We start from the raw sequence: 15155 nt of genomic DNA, 5'->3' as shown, positions 1-15155 counted from the left end.
TTGCAGCTTCAGCATTTCTGCTATCACCTCCTCTGCGTTTTGTAGCTTCTCTTCAATTCCAACAATCCTCGCTTCGGCTTCATCTATCCGCGAGTTAGTTTTTACTATTTCTCCTTTAATATCTTCCAGCTGTTTGCTGTTATCTTGTCGGAACTCGCGAATCTCTCCGAGAATCAAGGACAGAGTCACCGATTCCCCCTCATTATCTCCGTCCTGGCTTGCTGTGGGGGAGCTAGGCCCGTCGCCTTGCTGCGTCTCTTTATGTTTATCAGCCTTCGGAGCGGACTTTTTAATCTTGTTCTTAGACATCATCCTTGCCCCTTTTATTAATATAGTTATGCAATATTAAGTATTTGTCTAAATTTGATTATGGGGCAGTTTACCTTCTTTTTTGTCGAGAGACCTTTTCCTTACGCCGCCATTCCCTTGTTGACCCGGAAATCCCCCCGAATAATATTCTTTTTGAACTGCAGCCTTTAGTCTCTTTTTATTCCTTGTTTTGTTTCCTATTCTCAGTTAATGTACTTTTGTTAAATATTGCAAGTAATCAACTTTCTTTGGACCTTTGAAGTTTGGGCTGTACTGATGGAGGATGTATCTAATGGACTTGTATATTTCGCTCTTCGCTCTCCAGACTTTTTATAGCAATGATACTTAGAGGACTAGATACACTGTTAGATTTTGGTACATTAATTTTGCAGACTGGGTTTCAAATCCAGAAGAAACCAATTAAGATTATAATCTACTGGCTGTGAGTCTAACGTGGAATGAATTTTTACAATTTTAACTCACTTCATAGGCAGCGTTGAGTCGCAGCTTCACACTGGTCCCAATGTAGAAATTCCACTCAAAGTTCACCGGAAAATTGGTTTAGAAAGGCTAAAAAAACAGTTAACTTGGTCTAGAACAGGTGTTTTCGAATAGGGGCATATTGTTTTGCAAGGTAGCTGGGAATTTAATCTGATTAAGCTGATTTGAAATCTTGCTTATGAAATTCTGACACTGGGTTGTTTTGTAACAAAGGAATCAGTTGCTTGGATAGGCAAAGGATGGAAGAGCTTAATATAAGATTATGTTAAAGGTTATTAGTGCAAGGATATTATTGGTTACGTTATAATAAAATGTCAAACACACAAGAAAGTTTGTAGATGGTGGAAATCCAGAGCAACACACACAAAATGCTGGAGGAAATCAGCAGGCCAGACAGCACGTATGGAAAAGAAGAAACAGTCAACATTTTGGGCCGAGCCCCTTCATCAGGACTGAAAAGGAAGGGGAGAAGTTAGACTTCTAGGTTTCTCCAGCAATTTTTGTGTGTTATAATAAGTCCTTTGATCAGGAATATGCCACTAATGATCATATCATGCATGTTAGGTACATTTACATTAAAATAATTAAGTCAAGGATTTACTTCTCATTACAGGGTGCCTTTATTGCCGCTGCAGGAAACTTACAGGCTTGTTTATTGGCACTGGGACGAGCACTGCCAGCTTCCCGGTTAGACCTAGCCTGTAGCCTATGTTGGAATATCATTCGGCATGGCATTCAGAAGCTGGTGTTTATGCGCTGGCTGCTGAAGTGGACGAGAGGTTTTCGGCAAGAGGCACAGCTTCAAGAAGAAGCCAAGACGAGTGCACGAGATGCTGCACTGGTATATCATAAACTCCATCAACTGCAGCTGACAGGTATTGTCAAATGATGAACATGTCTCAATTTATTTGACCAGATTACTTAAGGGAAGATGGGGTTTAATGTTTATGATTGCATGCAATGCTGCTGTTTGCAGAATTTTACAATGCACAAAATGTCTGCTGCAAATGCCTCTATAACAACAGAGAAATTGGGCTATATAGTTGAGACAAACAAATCAAGTTGTTCTGTTTGAAGTTTTCCAAATTATCCTTTATGTCTTCATTTATTTATCAGAGGGCCTATTCTTGTGACTGGAATTGCACCTTAACAAGTGCATCAAAATGCTTCCTATGACAAAAGGCAAAGACTTGAGAAGATTTTATATAGTCTTATTCATTACTTCCTGACTTGTTTATTCTATACGCCCTGTGGTAAGGTCTAAAATTCGTTTTTTTTGTTTTTAATCCAGAATAGACTCGTACAGTTTCTGTGATTGTTACCTTCAAATTCCTTCCAATCAGAAACCAAAATTGCTGTTTGCTTTCTCTATATACCTGTTGGATTAGGGTCTAAATTCAAAGTTCAAATTAAATTTATTATCAAAGTACATATATGTCATCATGTACGACCCTGAGATTCATTTTCCTGTGGACATACTCAATAAATCCATAATAGAATCAATGAAAGATCACACCAACTTGGTATTCAATGAATGTGCAGAAGGCAACAAGTTGTGCAAATACGAAAATAAAGTAATAATAATAATAAATACTGTAAACATTGAGAACGAGATGAAGAGTCCTTGAAAGAGTCCATAGATTATGGGAACAATTTGTGATGCGGCAAGTGAAGTTGAGTGAAGTTATCCCCTTTGGTTCAAGAGCCTGATGACTGAGGGGTAATAACTGTTCCTGAACCTGGTGGTCTGAGTCCTGAGGCTCCTGTACCTTCTCCCTGATGGCTGAGGGGTAACAACTGTTCCTGAACCTGGTGGTGTCAGTCTTGGGGCTCCTGTACCTTCTCCCAGATGACAGCAGTGAGAAGAGAGCATGTTCTGTGTGGTGAGGGTCCCTGACGATGGCTGCTGCTTTCCTGTGACAACTTACTATTTAAATTGTTATTTTTCTTATAGTTTAACTTTCTTTATTGTTACCTATGTGTTTGTATAATCACCTGTTTGTAAATTTTCAATAATTTGCAGTGTAATTGCATATGTTCTTGTGTAGTTTCTTTGTCTGCGAGCCGGAGATGTCTTGGCAGCATTAAGCAAGCCTGACCTTGGTTGACAGACTTTTTGTCAAAGGATACTGCATTATCTAACTAGCAGTACAAACCAGAACATGAGGTCTCCAGTCCTTTGTTACTTGCCTCTTCTCTTTGTTACTTGCTTGCTAGTACAGGCTGACTCTGTCTGACCATGTAATATGAAGAACATCTAATAAAATGGTTGTAACAATAAGATTTGCACTTTAATTTTTGACAGCCGAAAGACTTTGGACAATATGATCTCCAGATGCAACATACCATAACTGTCATAATGCACTTAATGACTTAATTCCACTGTAGTCCACCAGCCTTTTGGTTGCAATATTATTGATTATTTTAAATGGAGGTACTGAAGCCATATGATAAAATTATTAAAATCATGAAAGGTTTGGACAGAATAGTTAGTAACAGATTTCAAATGCTCTGGAAGACTTGAATGTTTTTTGCCACCCTTTACCTGGAAACCAATAATCTCCCAATTTTTTTTGCAGTAAAATCAATTTAGCAAAGTGTAGAGCAACAAACATTGTATTGAAGGGATTTTTTTTTTCTCTCTTTTCTTGCAATGTAGATAAACTGGTGCAAAGTCCCGCAAGTGCAATCAATCTAGCTCTGTCCGCAGTTAATCTAGCAGAGTGTGCAGAGGAGAAAATCCCCCCAAGTGTCATGGCAGAAATCTATATAACTGCTGCCATCTGCCTAAAAAGCAACTTTAGTGGCAGATTCTCCTTCCTACTGGTAAGTAGATTCCCTGTGCTGTGCATTTTGTTATTACAGGTAAATTTATAAGAATGAATTATTTTGCATCTCCTTTTCATGAAGATTTAAAGTGGGGGCCCACCAGGATATGGATACAATGAACCAAAAGGAGTTTAACTCTGTTAAAGAATATGTAAAATCTGTGTAGGGGGAGTTTTAAAAAAAAAAGCTGAAGCCTGAGCCTTTCTGAAGCCAAGAGTATATCAGGAAGTGCACTCAGTAGCCACCTGATTAGGTACCCCCTGTACAGTACCCAATAAAGTGGCCACTGAGTGTATGTGTGTAGTCTGTCTACTTCAAGGTTTGATGTGTTGTGTGTCAGAGATGTGCTTCTGCACTCGACTGTTGTAACACATGATTATTTGAGTTATTGTTGCCTTCCTGTGAGCTTGAACCGGCCTGACCATTCTCCTCTGACCTCACTCATTAACAAGGCATTTTCACCCACAGAACTGCCACTCGTTGGATGTTTTTTTGTTTTTTTTTACATCATTCTCTGTAAACTCTAGAGATGGTTGTGCATAATGCTTGTAGGAAATCAGCAGTTTCTCAGATACTCAAACCAACACCTCTTGCACAAACATTCATTTCACAGTCAAAGGCTCTTCTGATGTTTGGTCTGAACAACAACAGAACTTTTTGACCACGGCTCCGTGCTTTTGTGCGTTGAGGTGCTGCCGCGTGATTGGCTAATTAGATATTAACGAGTAGGTGTACCTATAAAAAAAAAAGTAGCCACTGTGTATATGAACATAAGTAGGCCACTTGGTCCCTCTTGATATCTGGCGTTCAATTTATCTGTCCCGTCTCACCATCTCTTATGTGCTGGTTCCCAATAGTCCACAATTGCCTGATCTTTAAAACATTATCTACCTTCTCATTATGAAATATGCTGTATACCAAATTATCCAGCCTTCATAGATCTCTGGAAAAGAGACAAGGTATTCTTCCACATCTCAGTTTTAAATGGCGACCCTTACCTAGTTACCATGTCCCTTTGTTGAAGGTTCTTCCATTGATGAAAACATTTCAACATATTCCTATTGTTACCCCTTAGGATCGTTAATGCTTCAATAAGATTATCCTCCATTCTTCTAAACAACAAAGAATTTGGATGTGAATTCTTTACTTGCTCATGATTGGGCAACCCTTTCATTCCAGGAATTAGCCCGATGATTCTTGAACTCCTTCCAGTCCTTTCTTAAATAAGACAACCAAAAATATGTGGCTTTGTCAAAGTACTGTATAATTGTAACACTGTTTCCCTGTTTCTAAACCCCAGCCTTACTGCAAAAGGCCCAATGTGCCAATTGCCTTCCTTACTACTTACCACATCTGCCTCTGACTTCTGGGACAAGAACAAGATCCCTTTGTACTGCACTCAATTGTGATCTTTTTTCCCGTTTAAATAGTAGTTTTGGCTTTCTGTAATTGAAGTGCGTGACCCCACTCTTCTCCACTCCACTTGCCAAATCTTTGCCCACTCACTTAAACTGTGCTGTTGCAAGGCTTATCTGTCCCCATTTAACCATCTGCTTTCATGTCAGCAGTAGACTTGGACATCTTGCAATCTGTCCCCTCCTCCAGGTTGTTGATATAAATCGTAAGTAGTTAAGGGCCAAGAACTGATTCTTGGGACACTCCATGAGTTGTGTCATTCCAGGCTTCCATTAAAACCATATTAACACACTTCTTCCAATAACATGACTTAACTAGTACACCAGTCTTTTATGTACCACCTTGTGAAACATCTCCTGGAAATCTAAATACACAATATCTAATGTTTCCCCTCTTAGGAAGTGCATAGAGTTGATTGCTGAGAGGCGAATTTGTGAGTTCTAATGCCACCTAGGAGTCTTGAATGGTGAGATACAGCTTCAACACTAAAATCCTGATTCTACAACAGTGCTTATTGATGGCATGCATCTACCAACAGAGTGGGGTGCAATTATCCTGGGAATGTTCGTAATCTTCAAATGTATTGCAAAATTACTTCAGCTGAATGTTTTTTTTTTCCTAAACCACATTTAATCAAATAAGTTCATGGTCTGTGTATTTTTCACATTCATAGCGCTATTTCCTGCGTCAAGCCCGGCGAGTTTGCCAATCCCAGTGCAGTTCTGACCCAGGCACCTATCACTGGCTTTTCCATCCCCTGGGGCGCCGCTTCTTTGTGGACTGTGATTGGTCTCTTAAATCAGTTGCAAAGGAAAGTCTCTTCAGCTCTCCAAGGAACCCAGGTAGGAAACACTAAAGTCCAAGTACACTGCCCTCAATTCCTCTGAATTAAAAAGAATGCACTTTTTTATTGATAGCTCACAGTTTCTGTAAGCAAATTGTCATTTTTTCTGCATGTAGTTCAGACACCAGAATACAAGAACAGTAAAAGTGGATTCCAGTATTTGGGACAGTACTTAAAAGAACAAAAATGAAATTTAAAAATATAGTTGTGGATCCTTTGTGTATTTAGGACACTATGCCACTTAATTGGGGCAGGAAACTGTTTCTAACCCACAGTCAGTCACGTTAACTTGTGTGGTCGTTAGACACTACACAGTGCATCTAGTTTTTAAATAGCACCTGTTGTGTGTGTTTGTGTTTTAAAAAAAAAAGCAGTGATTATTGGCACTGATATTTGGCGAGAAATAAGCAGTAAGGTATTTGGATCTGTTTTGCTCACTGCGGTTTCAAACATTCAGGCTTGAAAATGCCAGAAATGGCTGGAAGTGAAAATGAACGATTTCACTACTTCAACAAATGAGGAATTATAAAGAATTTGAAGGTATCGATAATCATTTTGAATGTTACAATGAAAATAAAGATTTGGAGGATGCAGTCATCTAAAACATTGTATGAAGGCAGGCCATTATCTGCATCTAGGTGTCTGTGCTGATATTGTTCATTTAGAGTCAATCATAAGAACACAACAGATGAATTCCTCCGTCGATAACTATTAGGAACTAAGACACAGTTTTATTGTACTGTAGAGGTATTGGTAGTGTTCTAATTTGTTCAGTATTTCATTTAAATACATGAATTGTTACTCACTTAAATAGTAGCTTGTCTTTTTTTATACCTTTAACTATTTCCATGAAACTTCAGCTAATTGGAGCAGCTGCTTAATTGGGCCAAAATGTACTGGTCCCGATGTGTTCCAATTAACTGGAATCCAGTGTATTAGAAAATAGTGGGTATGTGAAAGCATACTTGCTTAAGGAAACTTGAAGATACAAAGGAGAAAGGAAACAGAGCAGTGAAGGGGAGCCTTTAGTGGCTGGCTCATTGGAGATGCTCTCCAATTAGTATACTGACTAATACCATAACAATTAAATTTTGATTAAAGGAAGGAAAAACAACAAGTTAGTTTAAGAATATTTAATAATGAGGCACAGGCTCTGTCTTTAGATGATAAATGCTGGAAATCCTAGGTAGGCTAGGTAGCATATGTGGAAGAGGAAACAGAATTTAATGTTCTGAGGAAACATCATCAACTTGAAACAGTAGTTCTAGTTCACTCTTCCACAGATACTCTTGACCTTCTGAAGATTTATTCATAGCATTTTCTGTTTGTATTTCAGATTTCCAATAGCTAGTTTTTCTTCCCCCCCCCGAGACTGGAACAATTTCTTGCTCTTCTATGGTAAACAGCAGCTTAGAATGCATGTAAAAAGGACTGAATTATAGAATAAATATACGGTCAGAAATTGAAAACACTTTTTAACGCAAAATATTTAAAGAACTTTGTAGGAATGTTATTGACCTAAATGTGACACTGAGATACAGAGAAGATATGGAAGTTGACACCGGAAGATTTGGTTGAAGTACCACAAAGAGGAAGCTTAAAGGAAGAAAGAAGCAGGAATGCAAGGAGATGCAAGTTGAAGGCTGCATTGTTGAGGTCCCCAATTGGAACCATGCATTTGAGTTACCTGTTCAATGCAAATCAGTTGATGGGTTATTTAATACAAGAAAAAATCTAGCTTGTATAATTCACCATAGTGCCTATCTTGAGCCTGAAATGAAAATAGCTATTATTGTAATTTTTTTTTTACTTTCCTCTTGCAGTTGATCCGGTAGCCCAAGTGAACCAGGCATTTTGTGAAAATTTACTTGAGAAAGCCGTATATTCGCTAGTCAAGCCAGAGGTTGAGGATGCTGGGTATGTACGCTAGTCTGATGTCAAATCAAATCAAGTTTAATTATCGTTCGACCATTCATGGATACAGCCAAGGTGCAAAATGTACATAGTACATTCAAAACAGCAAGCAGAGCAAAAGCATAAGTCACGCAAAAAAACTCACAGACGTACATGGCTGGGAATGGATGAGGTAGATGAACCAGTCCATCTTTTCCTAGAACAGTGGTTGGTTTTACAGAAAGCTAATTGTTTAATTGCATTGGAAAAAATCGTCCTTTATAGGGCAGAGATTTTTTATACAAATGGAATAAGGCATCAGTGGATAGCTTGCACTTGCTAGCATCTACATACATTATGCTTTATTGTCACCAAACAATTGATACTAGAACGTACAATCAGCACAGCGATATTTGATTCTGCGTTTCACGCTCCCTGGAGTACAAATTGATAGTAAATATTAAAAATTTAAATTATAAATCATAAATAGAAAATAGAAAAGGGAAAGTAAGGTAGTGCAAAAAAAATGGAGAGGCAGGTCCTGATATTGGAGGGTATGGCCCAGATCTGGGTCAGGATCCGTTCAGCAGTCTTATCACAGTTGGAAAGAAGCTGTTCCCAAATCTGGCCATATGAGTCTTCAAGCTCCTGAGCCTTCTCCCGGAGGGAAGAGGGAGGAAAAGTGTGTTGGCTGGGTGGGTCGTGTCCTTGATTATCCTGGCAGCACTGCTCCGACAGCGTGCGGTGTAAAGTGAGTCCACGGACGGAAGTTTGGTTTGTGTGATTTGCTGGGCTGTGTTCATGATCTTCTGCAGCTTCTTCCAGTCTTGGACAGGACGACTTCCATACCAGGTTGTGATGCACCCTAGAAGAATGCTTTCTACGGTGCATCTATAAAAATTAGTGAAGGTTTTAGGGGACAGGCCAAGTACATGTTAAGTAATTGAAATGAAACTGCCATCTAATTTCAAAAAGGGATACGTAATGAAAATCGATTCATCGTGTGTGTCCTAACTTGAAGCTATCATCAGAAAAAAAATGATCTTGTGGTTTTGTAAGTAAATTTCCTCGACTAACTCTCTTGAGAGAAACAAACCATTGTGGTTTGATTAAACTCCTGAAAAAATGCATATTGTCCTTCAGATTGGAATCGAGAAATCATTTCATTAACAACCTTCATAACTCCTACTTCTTTCAATTATGTTGCCTTTCATTTTGGGATTTAAATTTCCTCTTAAATTTATTTATTCATTCAATAAAGACATTAGTTTTGATTATTTTGGTATTATCAGGTCCTGCCCCAAGATTATTTTGCTTTAGGTAACAAAGGCAAATTACTTTAAACAAAATGAGTCTGAAAATAACTTGCAGTATAAATATTCTCATTCACAAAAATTACTTATGAATATCCAGAATTCCAGTGTAGAATCAATCAGACTTTTGCCAATTTTGAAATGAGGAATTGAAAAATTTCCATCAGTTTAATTTGGGTATGTTTATGTAAATATGGTTTGCCTAACTTCAGGAACCAGAAAAAAATATGATTTAAAATGTAAAGCAGCTGAGTTGCAACTGATCTTAAGTAGAAGATCTAGTTTGCATCTTTGTTGTTAAAAAACCACAAATTCTCTATCCATCCGTAACAGCATAAGAATAGAAGGGGGAGTAGGCATTCTGCCCCTCTTGCCCACGCCATTCAACATCATACCCAATTATCCTATTCCTGCCTAATCTCATATTACTTGGTTTCTTAATATCCACTAATCTAGTTAAATCTTTGCATAATATATTCATTGTCAGAGTCTATACAGTCCAATTGGGTAAAGAATTATAGAATCACTATCCATCGGTTGAAAAAATTGCTTTGAGACTGTGATTCCTTCTTGTAGACATCCAGGCCCATGGAAACCACACTGATCTTACCTTGCTGAGTTCAGTAAGAATTTTAGTATATTTCAATGAGATCACATCTCATTCCTCCAAACTAGAAATATACTGGCCCAGTCAACGTAAATTCTCATACAATAAAGCTGCTTTTTCAAGAATCAGTCTTTGAACTTTACTGCACTCAATTGCCTGTATACCTTTACCAAGGTAAGCACACTCGATTTGTACATAATATTCCAGATCTGGTCTTACCAAGGTCTTGTCTAATTGACCCATGATATCTCAAATTTTATAGCACTAATGGACACTATACAATTTCCCAGTTGCTGCCGTCTTTTGGAAACACTTCTCTCAAATGGGGACTTGTAATATGTTCAAAGTAAATTTATTATCCCAGTATGTGTATGTCACCGTATACTACCCTATATTCATTTTCTTGTGGACATTCACAGTAGAACAAAGAAATACAATAGAATCAATGAAAAACTACACACAGAGACTAACGAACAACCAATGTGCAGAAGAAGACAAACTGCACAAAAATAAAAACAAATAATAAATTCATTGAGTTGTAGAGTCTTTGAAAGTGAGTCCATAGGTTGAGGAATCAGTTCAGCGTTGAGTGAGGTTATCCACACTGGTTCAGGAACCTAATGGGTGAATCTACGCAAACTTCTAAGAAAGTAGAGCCATTGCTGTGCCTTCTTTATAATGGTACTTACGATCAGGTCCTAGGGCACAATAATGCCAAGGAATGTAACGTTACTGACCCTTCCACCTTCAATTTCCCCTGATGAGGACTGGCTCATGGACATCCAGTTTCCTCCTGTAGTAAATAATCAGCTCTTTGGTTTTGCTGACACTGAGCGAGAGATTGTTGTTTTGATATGTGGTAATGAATGATCAACCTACTGTAACTGCTGAGCAAAATGAATCAGAATAACTGGAATTAATATTGATATAATTGGAAATTGGATCTCAGGGTTGTATATGGTGATACATATGTACTTCGGTGTTAAATTTACTCTGAACTGTGAACTTTGGCTACTGTTTATGCTTTTATCCTTACAAAAGCAAATGCCAATTTTAAATATGGATTTTTTTCTTTAAATGATGAGTTATAAGCTACAGAAATAACTATGTAAAATAATAATTTTGAATGTAGCAGTGAAATACCCTTTGAGAAGCACATAGATCATTGTAAGATTAACCTACAAATCCTTGTGTGAGTTCAAACCACCTGTCTGTTTATAACTGCTGAGTTCCTCCAGCATTTTGCTTGGATTTCCAGCATCTGCAGATTTTCTCTTGTTTGTTTATATTTTTTTCCAGTTCTTTCCATTCATTTCTTCAACTCTTTATTTGTGACTACCATTTATCTTTCTCAACCTTAAACACTTTCACCACCTGTTAGTGACCAAAACTTCAGTCATTGCAGTCACGGCACTCCAGTTCTATGTAGTCACTCTGTAAAACTCTCTCCCCACCTCTCGCACTCTCTCCAAAACTTTGGGTCAATGGTTTCAACCAGGAACTTCTCCTCTGTGTCCTGCTGATCATTCTGTCCTTTTATTTTTGATTAAAAAATGCAGCTAGAGGCACCATTTACAACAAGTGCAGGTGACAGACGGGTTGAGGTAACATCAGAAATAGAATGGGGCTATCTAGAGATGGAGTATTGTGCCACAGCAGTTGGTGATATTGCTCAGAAGTCCATATTTGATCCTGCCATCTGTGTGACGTGTGCACAATCTCCCTGTGACTCATGGGTTTCTTACCACTTCCGAGACATGCTTTTAGATTGATTGGCTACTATGTGTTATCCCCAGTGTAGGTACATGACCATAAGACCATTAGCCCTAGGAGCAGAATTAGGCCATTAGGTCTGTCAACTGCTCTGCCATTCAATCATGGCTGATTTATCTTCCTGCAGTGGGAAGGTGAGTGAAATTAGATTGCAGGTTACAGGGAAATGAGGATAAATTGGAGTAATAGAATTATTCTCTTGGAAGCTGACATCGATCGTATGGGCCAAATGGCCTCCCATTTTATACAAAGTAGATAACATTCCAATGCACCCATTAGGGTGCGCTAGAGTGTTATAGAAACAGGGCACTGAATTCTGACTCTCTTGGTTAGTCAACTGAGAAAACTGTTTTCCAATCTGAAAATGTGCTGCTGCTGGTCCTCATTTCCTGAGACAGGACTAGCAAAGTTATCTGGGAGATAACTCTATCTCGAATCCGGTGTGTCATGGCAGGACATGTGCACGAGGACGCAGGGGTCGGTGTACTGTGGATAGACCAGATGATTTAGGGGGTGGGGTGATGGTTAGTAGTAGCCTGTGCTGGGCCTCTGGAAGTAGTTCAGTGGAGCATTCTCAGGGACTGGGAAAGCAGGAAGCAGGAGAGTCTGCAATGTGGAGGTGTGGGGGGTGGGGGGCGTGCCAAAGTATGTCCTGATGCAAATGGAGATTGGGACGACTAGTAAATGGGTTAGGGTGATAATATCATGGTAACTTCAGGGCATGCTGGAGATCAGAAAGGCTGGGTATTAGCTGGGTGGGGAGGGAAGCCTAAAGGTGTACAGTAAGTCAGTCATATCACAACCTAGTTTGCTGCTGAAATATGTAAAAAATCATGAACTACCCTGCAATAATGTTTGGAGAAAAAAGATGTGTCCATATTAGAATTTTGTCTGGATCACTGGGGAAACTGGTAAATATAGTCAGATTTTTTTTAAAGAAAACAAGCTGGAACTTGGAAAAAACAAACCTACTTTGAAATGCTGGGCTATGGGGAATAAAACAACATAGTGCAATTGAAGTTGTGAGCGGTTGTCTTCCCATTTAGGTGATAGTTTTTTTATGTAAGTACCACTGCCTGGTCTGAAAGCATTTGTAGCCATTTCTGAATTTGTTTGATACAAATGTTAGTTGTTCCTAAACTAGCTAGAATATATTTGTGGGATCGTGATGTTCCTGAACTGACAGAACCTACATTATATTAACCAACATATATTGTCTGTTACAGAGAGTTCTCCAATGCTTTCGAGTACTTGCAGTTACTTAAAACTTGTGCTGATACAGCAGGTAATTGGACACAGGCATTTTCCATTGAATCCAGTCTGAGGAATACTGCAGGTGAGAGCTCAGCTTTGAAATGATCCAATACTGATCTAATATTGATATCCTTCAATAATTTTTAAATGAATTCAAGTTGGCAGGACATTTACAAGGACAGGTGTGTAAAGAGGTGTGTAGGATCATTGGAGACCGGACTCACCCCAACCACAAACTGTTCCGGCTGCTACCATCCAGGAAATGGTACCGTAGCATTAAAGCCAGGGCCAACAGGCTCCGGGACAGCTTCTTCCACCATGCCCTCAGACTGATTTACTCACGCTAATTTGAGTTACTCTATTTTACATTGACTTCTATTTATTATAAATTACTATGATTGCACATTTAGATGGAGACGTAACGTAAAGATTTTTACTCCTCACGTATGTGAACGATATAAGAAGTCAATTCAATTCAAAGCTCTGTCCCAACTGTACCTTTTTGTGCAACATGTTACTTTCACTTTAATTTATCCTGAGTCCCTGTGATACTTGTCTCAGCCAGTATTTGATAAATTGTTAGCAAAAACTAAGACCGGTTTCTGAAACTATTTTGAATGATTTTGTTAGCTATTTTTCAGTATGTTAATTAATGGAAAGAATGCTTTGCTCAGAAGCTCGAAGTATATTTTTAATATTTATCCAAACAACGCGACCATCTTTGAAGAGCAAAAGGAATTGTTTGTGTCTGTAAATTAATCATTCATGTCACTTTGCCAGGTCCAGATCCTGTGAGTAAGTGGTGGACATCAGTTGTCGCATTCACTGTACACTGGCTTCAGGGTGACGATTCAACAGCGAAAGGATTGTTTACTGAAGTAGAACGAATACCCAAATCTCTGCAGATGTCTGAGTATGTCTATATTTCACTTTTCTCGCATTAAGTGAAGGTTTTTAACTTCAAGCAGCAGGATATAATTATGGAAGTGAAATAAGCCCCTTGCATGTACAGATTGAGTTTGCTTTAAAATGTTGTACTTTAAGGAAAAGTCTTGATCAATTTTTTTTAAAAGCACAGGAACAGAAAGAGACCCTCAAGCTTATTCCATCATTTAGTTAAGCAGTTGCTAATCTGCAGTTCCTATTCTCATATTTCTTATGACACAGAGGCCATTTAATTTATCAAATGAGTCTCAGAGCAATCTCATTAGTTATATTACCCCACTGACCAATCTGTCCTCCAAGAGGACCACAACTTTGTGGTTGATTGGAGGATTACGTGCTTCAATGACCCGGAGAGCTAGGTTGGCTGGAGTCAGGCTTTGGCTCTTGGTAGGGTCACCCATGCCAAACAGGTCAAAAGACAGAGGCCAGACTAAGAGTGGTCCACTGGTCTTCCAGGCTCGGGGGTTTAGCTGAGGGCTAACAACTCTGATTGGTAAAACAAAATTATTACGGAAACAGCAATGAAGAATCCTTCTAAATCTGAGTGCAACAGTATTCCTGACTCTCCACCCAGAACTTGCATGACTGACAGTAGTGAAAACCAAGAGGAGGCTACTGACACGATGAAGGAAGCCCTGAACCCCACCAGAGATGGAGGACCTTCAGTGCTGCCCTAAACACTAGCGGCGTAACAGGCAGTAAGAAAACTGATCCACCTGAAACTTATTCCTTCCAGTTTGCCATTCAATTTCCCCATGAATTTTTTACAAAAGCCATTTACCCCGGTCAATGAACCAGGCACCACCTTTGGTATTTGTGAGGTAACTGCAGCACCAGGGTGGTAATGGAGGGAGCCCATCTTGTCACACAGATGTGCAAACTCCACATAGACAGCACTGGAGGTCCTGATCGATCTGGGTTACTGGAGCTGTGAGACAAGTTCAGTCCTCCTCTCACGTTGGGAAGTTCTGAAGGTTTCAAGGGGCAGCTATTCCCAGATTTTGAGAAGTGTGTCCTGATATTCCTCCTAAGTGGTCTGGCTCCTCCTACCCAGCCACTTCCTTATTTTGAAGTCCAACATCATAGGAAGTGAATTCTCTCTTTAAAATTCAACCTGATTCAACTGAAACCTTTAATTTCCTGTGATCATGGGAATGAAAATGTATGCATCCTGACTCTCATGATCCTGGTTACGGAGTGTGAACTCAACTGAGTCATTTGCAAGTTCCTTATTGGAAACTTGCTTCCTAAAAAAATTTAAAGTAAATCAAAGCCTGAGAAGTTTTATCATAAATGTGAGCATGACCATTTACCCATTTACACTCAGTGGCCACTTTAGTATAAAGAGGAGTGTACCTAATAAAGTGGCTACAGGAGTGAAATCCAGCGTGGTCTTCTGTTGCTGTAGTGCAGCCACTTCAAGGTTCAACATGTTGTGCGTTCAGAGATGCTTCTCTGCACACCACTGTTG

The 15155-nt window shown here is 39.1% G+C and overlaps 1 protein-coding gene across 1 annotated transcript in view; it reads left to right on the top strand.

The window, feature by feature from the left end:
* Nucleotides 1-15155, top strand: part of LOC140204865 (sterol regulatory element-binding protein 2-like) — a 65015-nt gene that overhangs the window by 33932 nt on the left and 15928 nt on the right. Inside the window, exons 10-15 of the mRNA XM_072271745.1 lie at nt 1424-1685; nt 3470-3636; nt 5729-5897; nt 7723-7816; nt 12712-12821; nt 13520-13652. Of these exons, the coding sequence (XP_072127846.1) occupies nt 1424-1685; nt 3470-3636; nt 5729-5897; nt 7723-7816; nt 12712-12821; nt 13520-13652 (935 nt within the window). The remainder of the gene's footprint in view (nt 1-1423; nt 1686-3469; nt 3637-5728; nt 5898-7722; nt 7817-12711; nt 12822-13519; nt 13653-15155) is intronic.

This window comes from Mobula birostris, chromosome 11, assembly GCF_030028105.1.
Source record: "Mobula birostris isolate sMobBir1 chromosome 11, sMobBir1.hap1, whole genome shotgun sequence".
Taxonomy (NCBI): domain Eukaryota; kingdom Metazoa; phylum Chordata; class Chondrichthyes; order Myliobatiformes; family Myliobatidae; genus Mobula; species Mobula birostris.
Note: the sequence above shows the minus strand (reverse complement) of the source record. Positions and strands in the feature narration are given on the sequence as shown.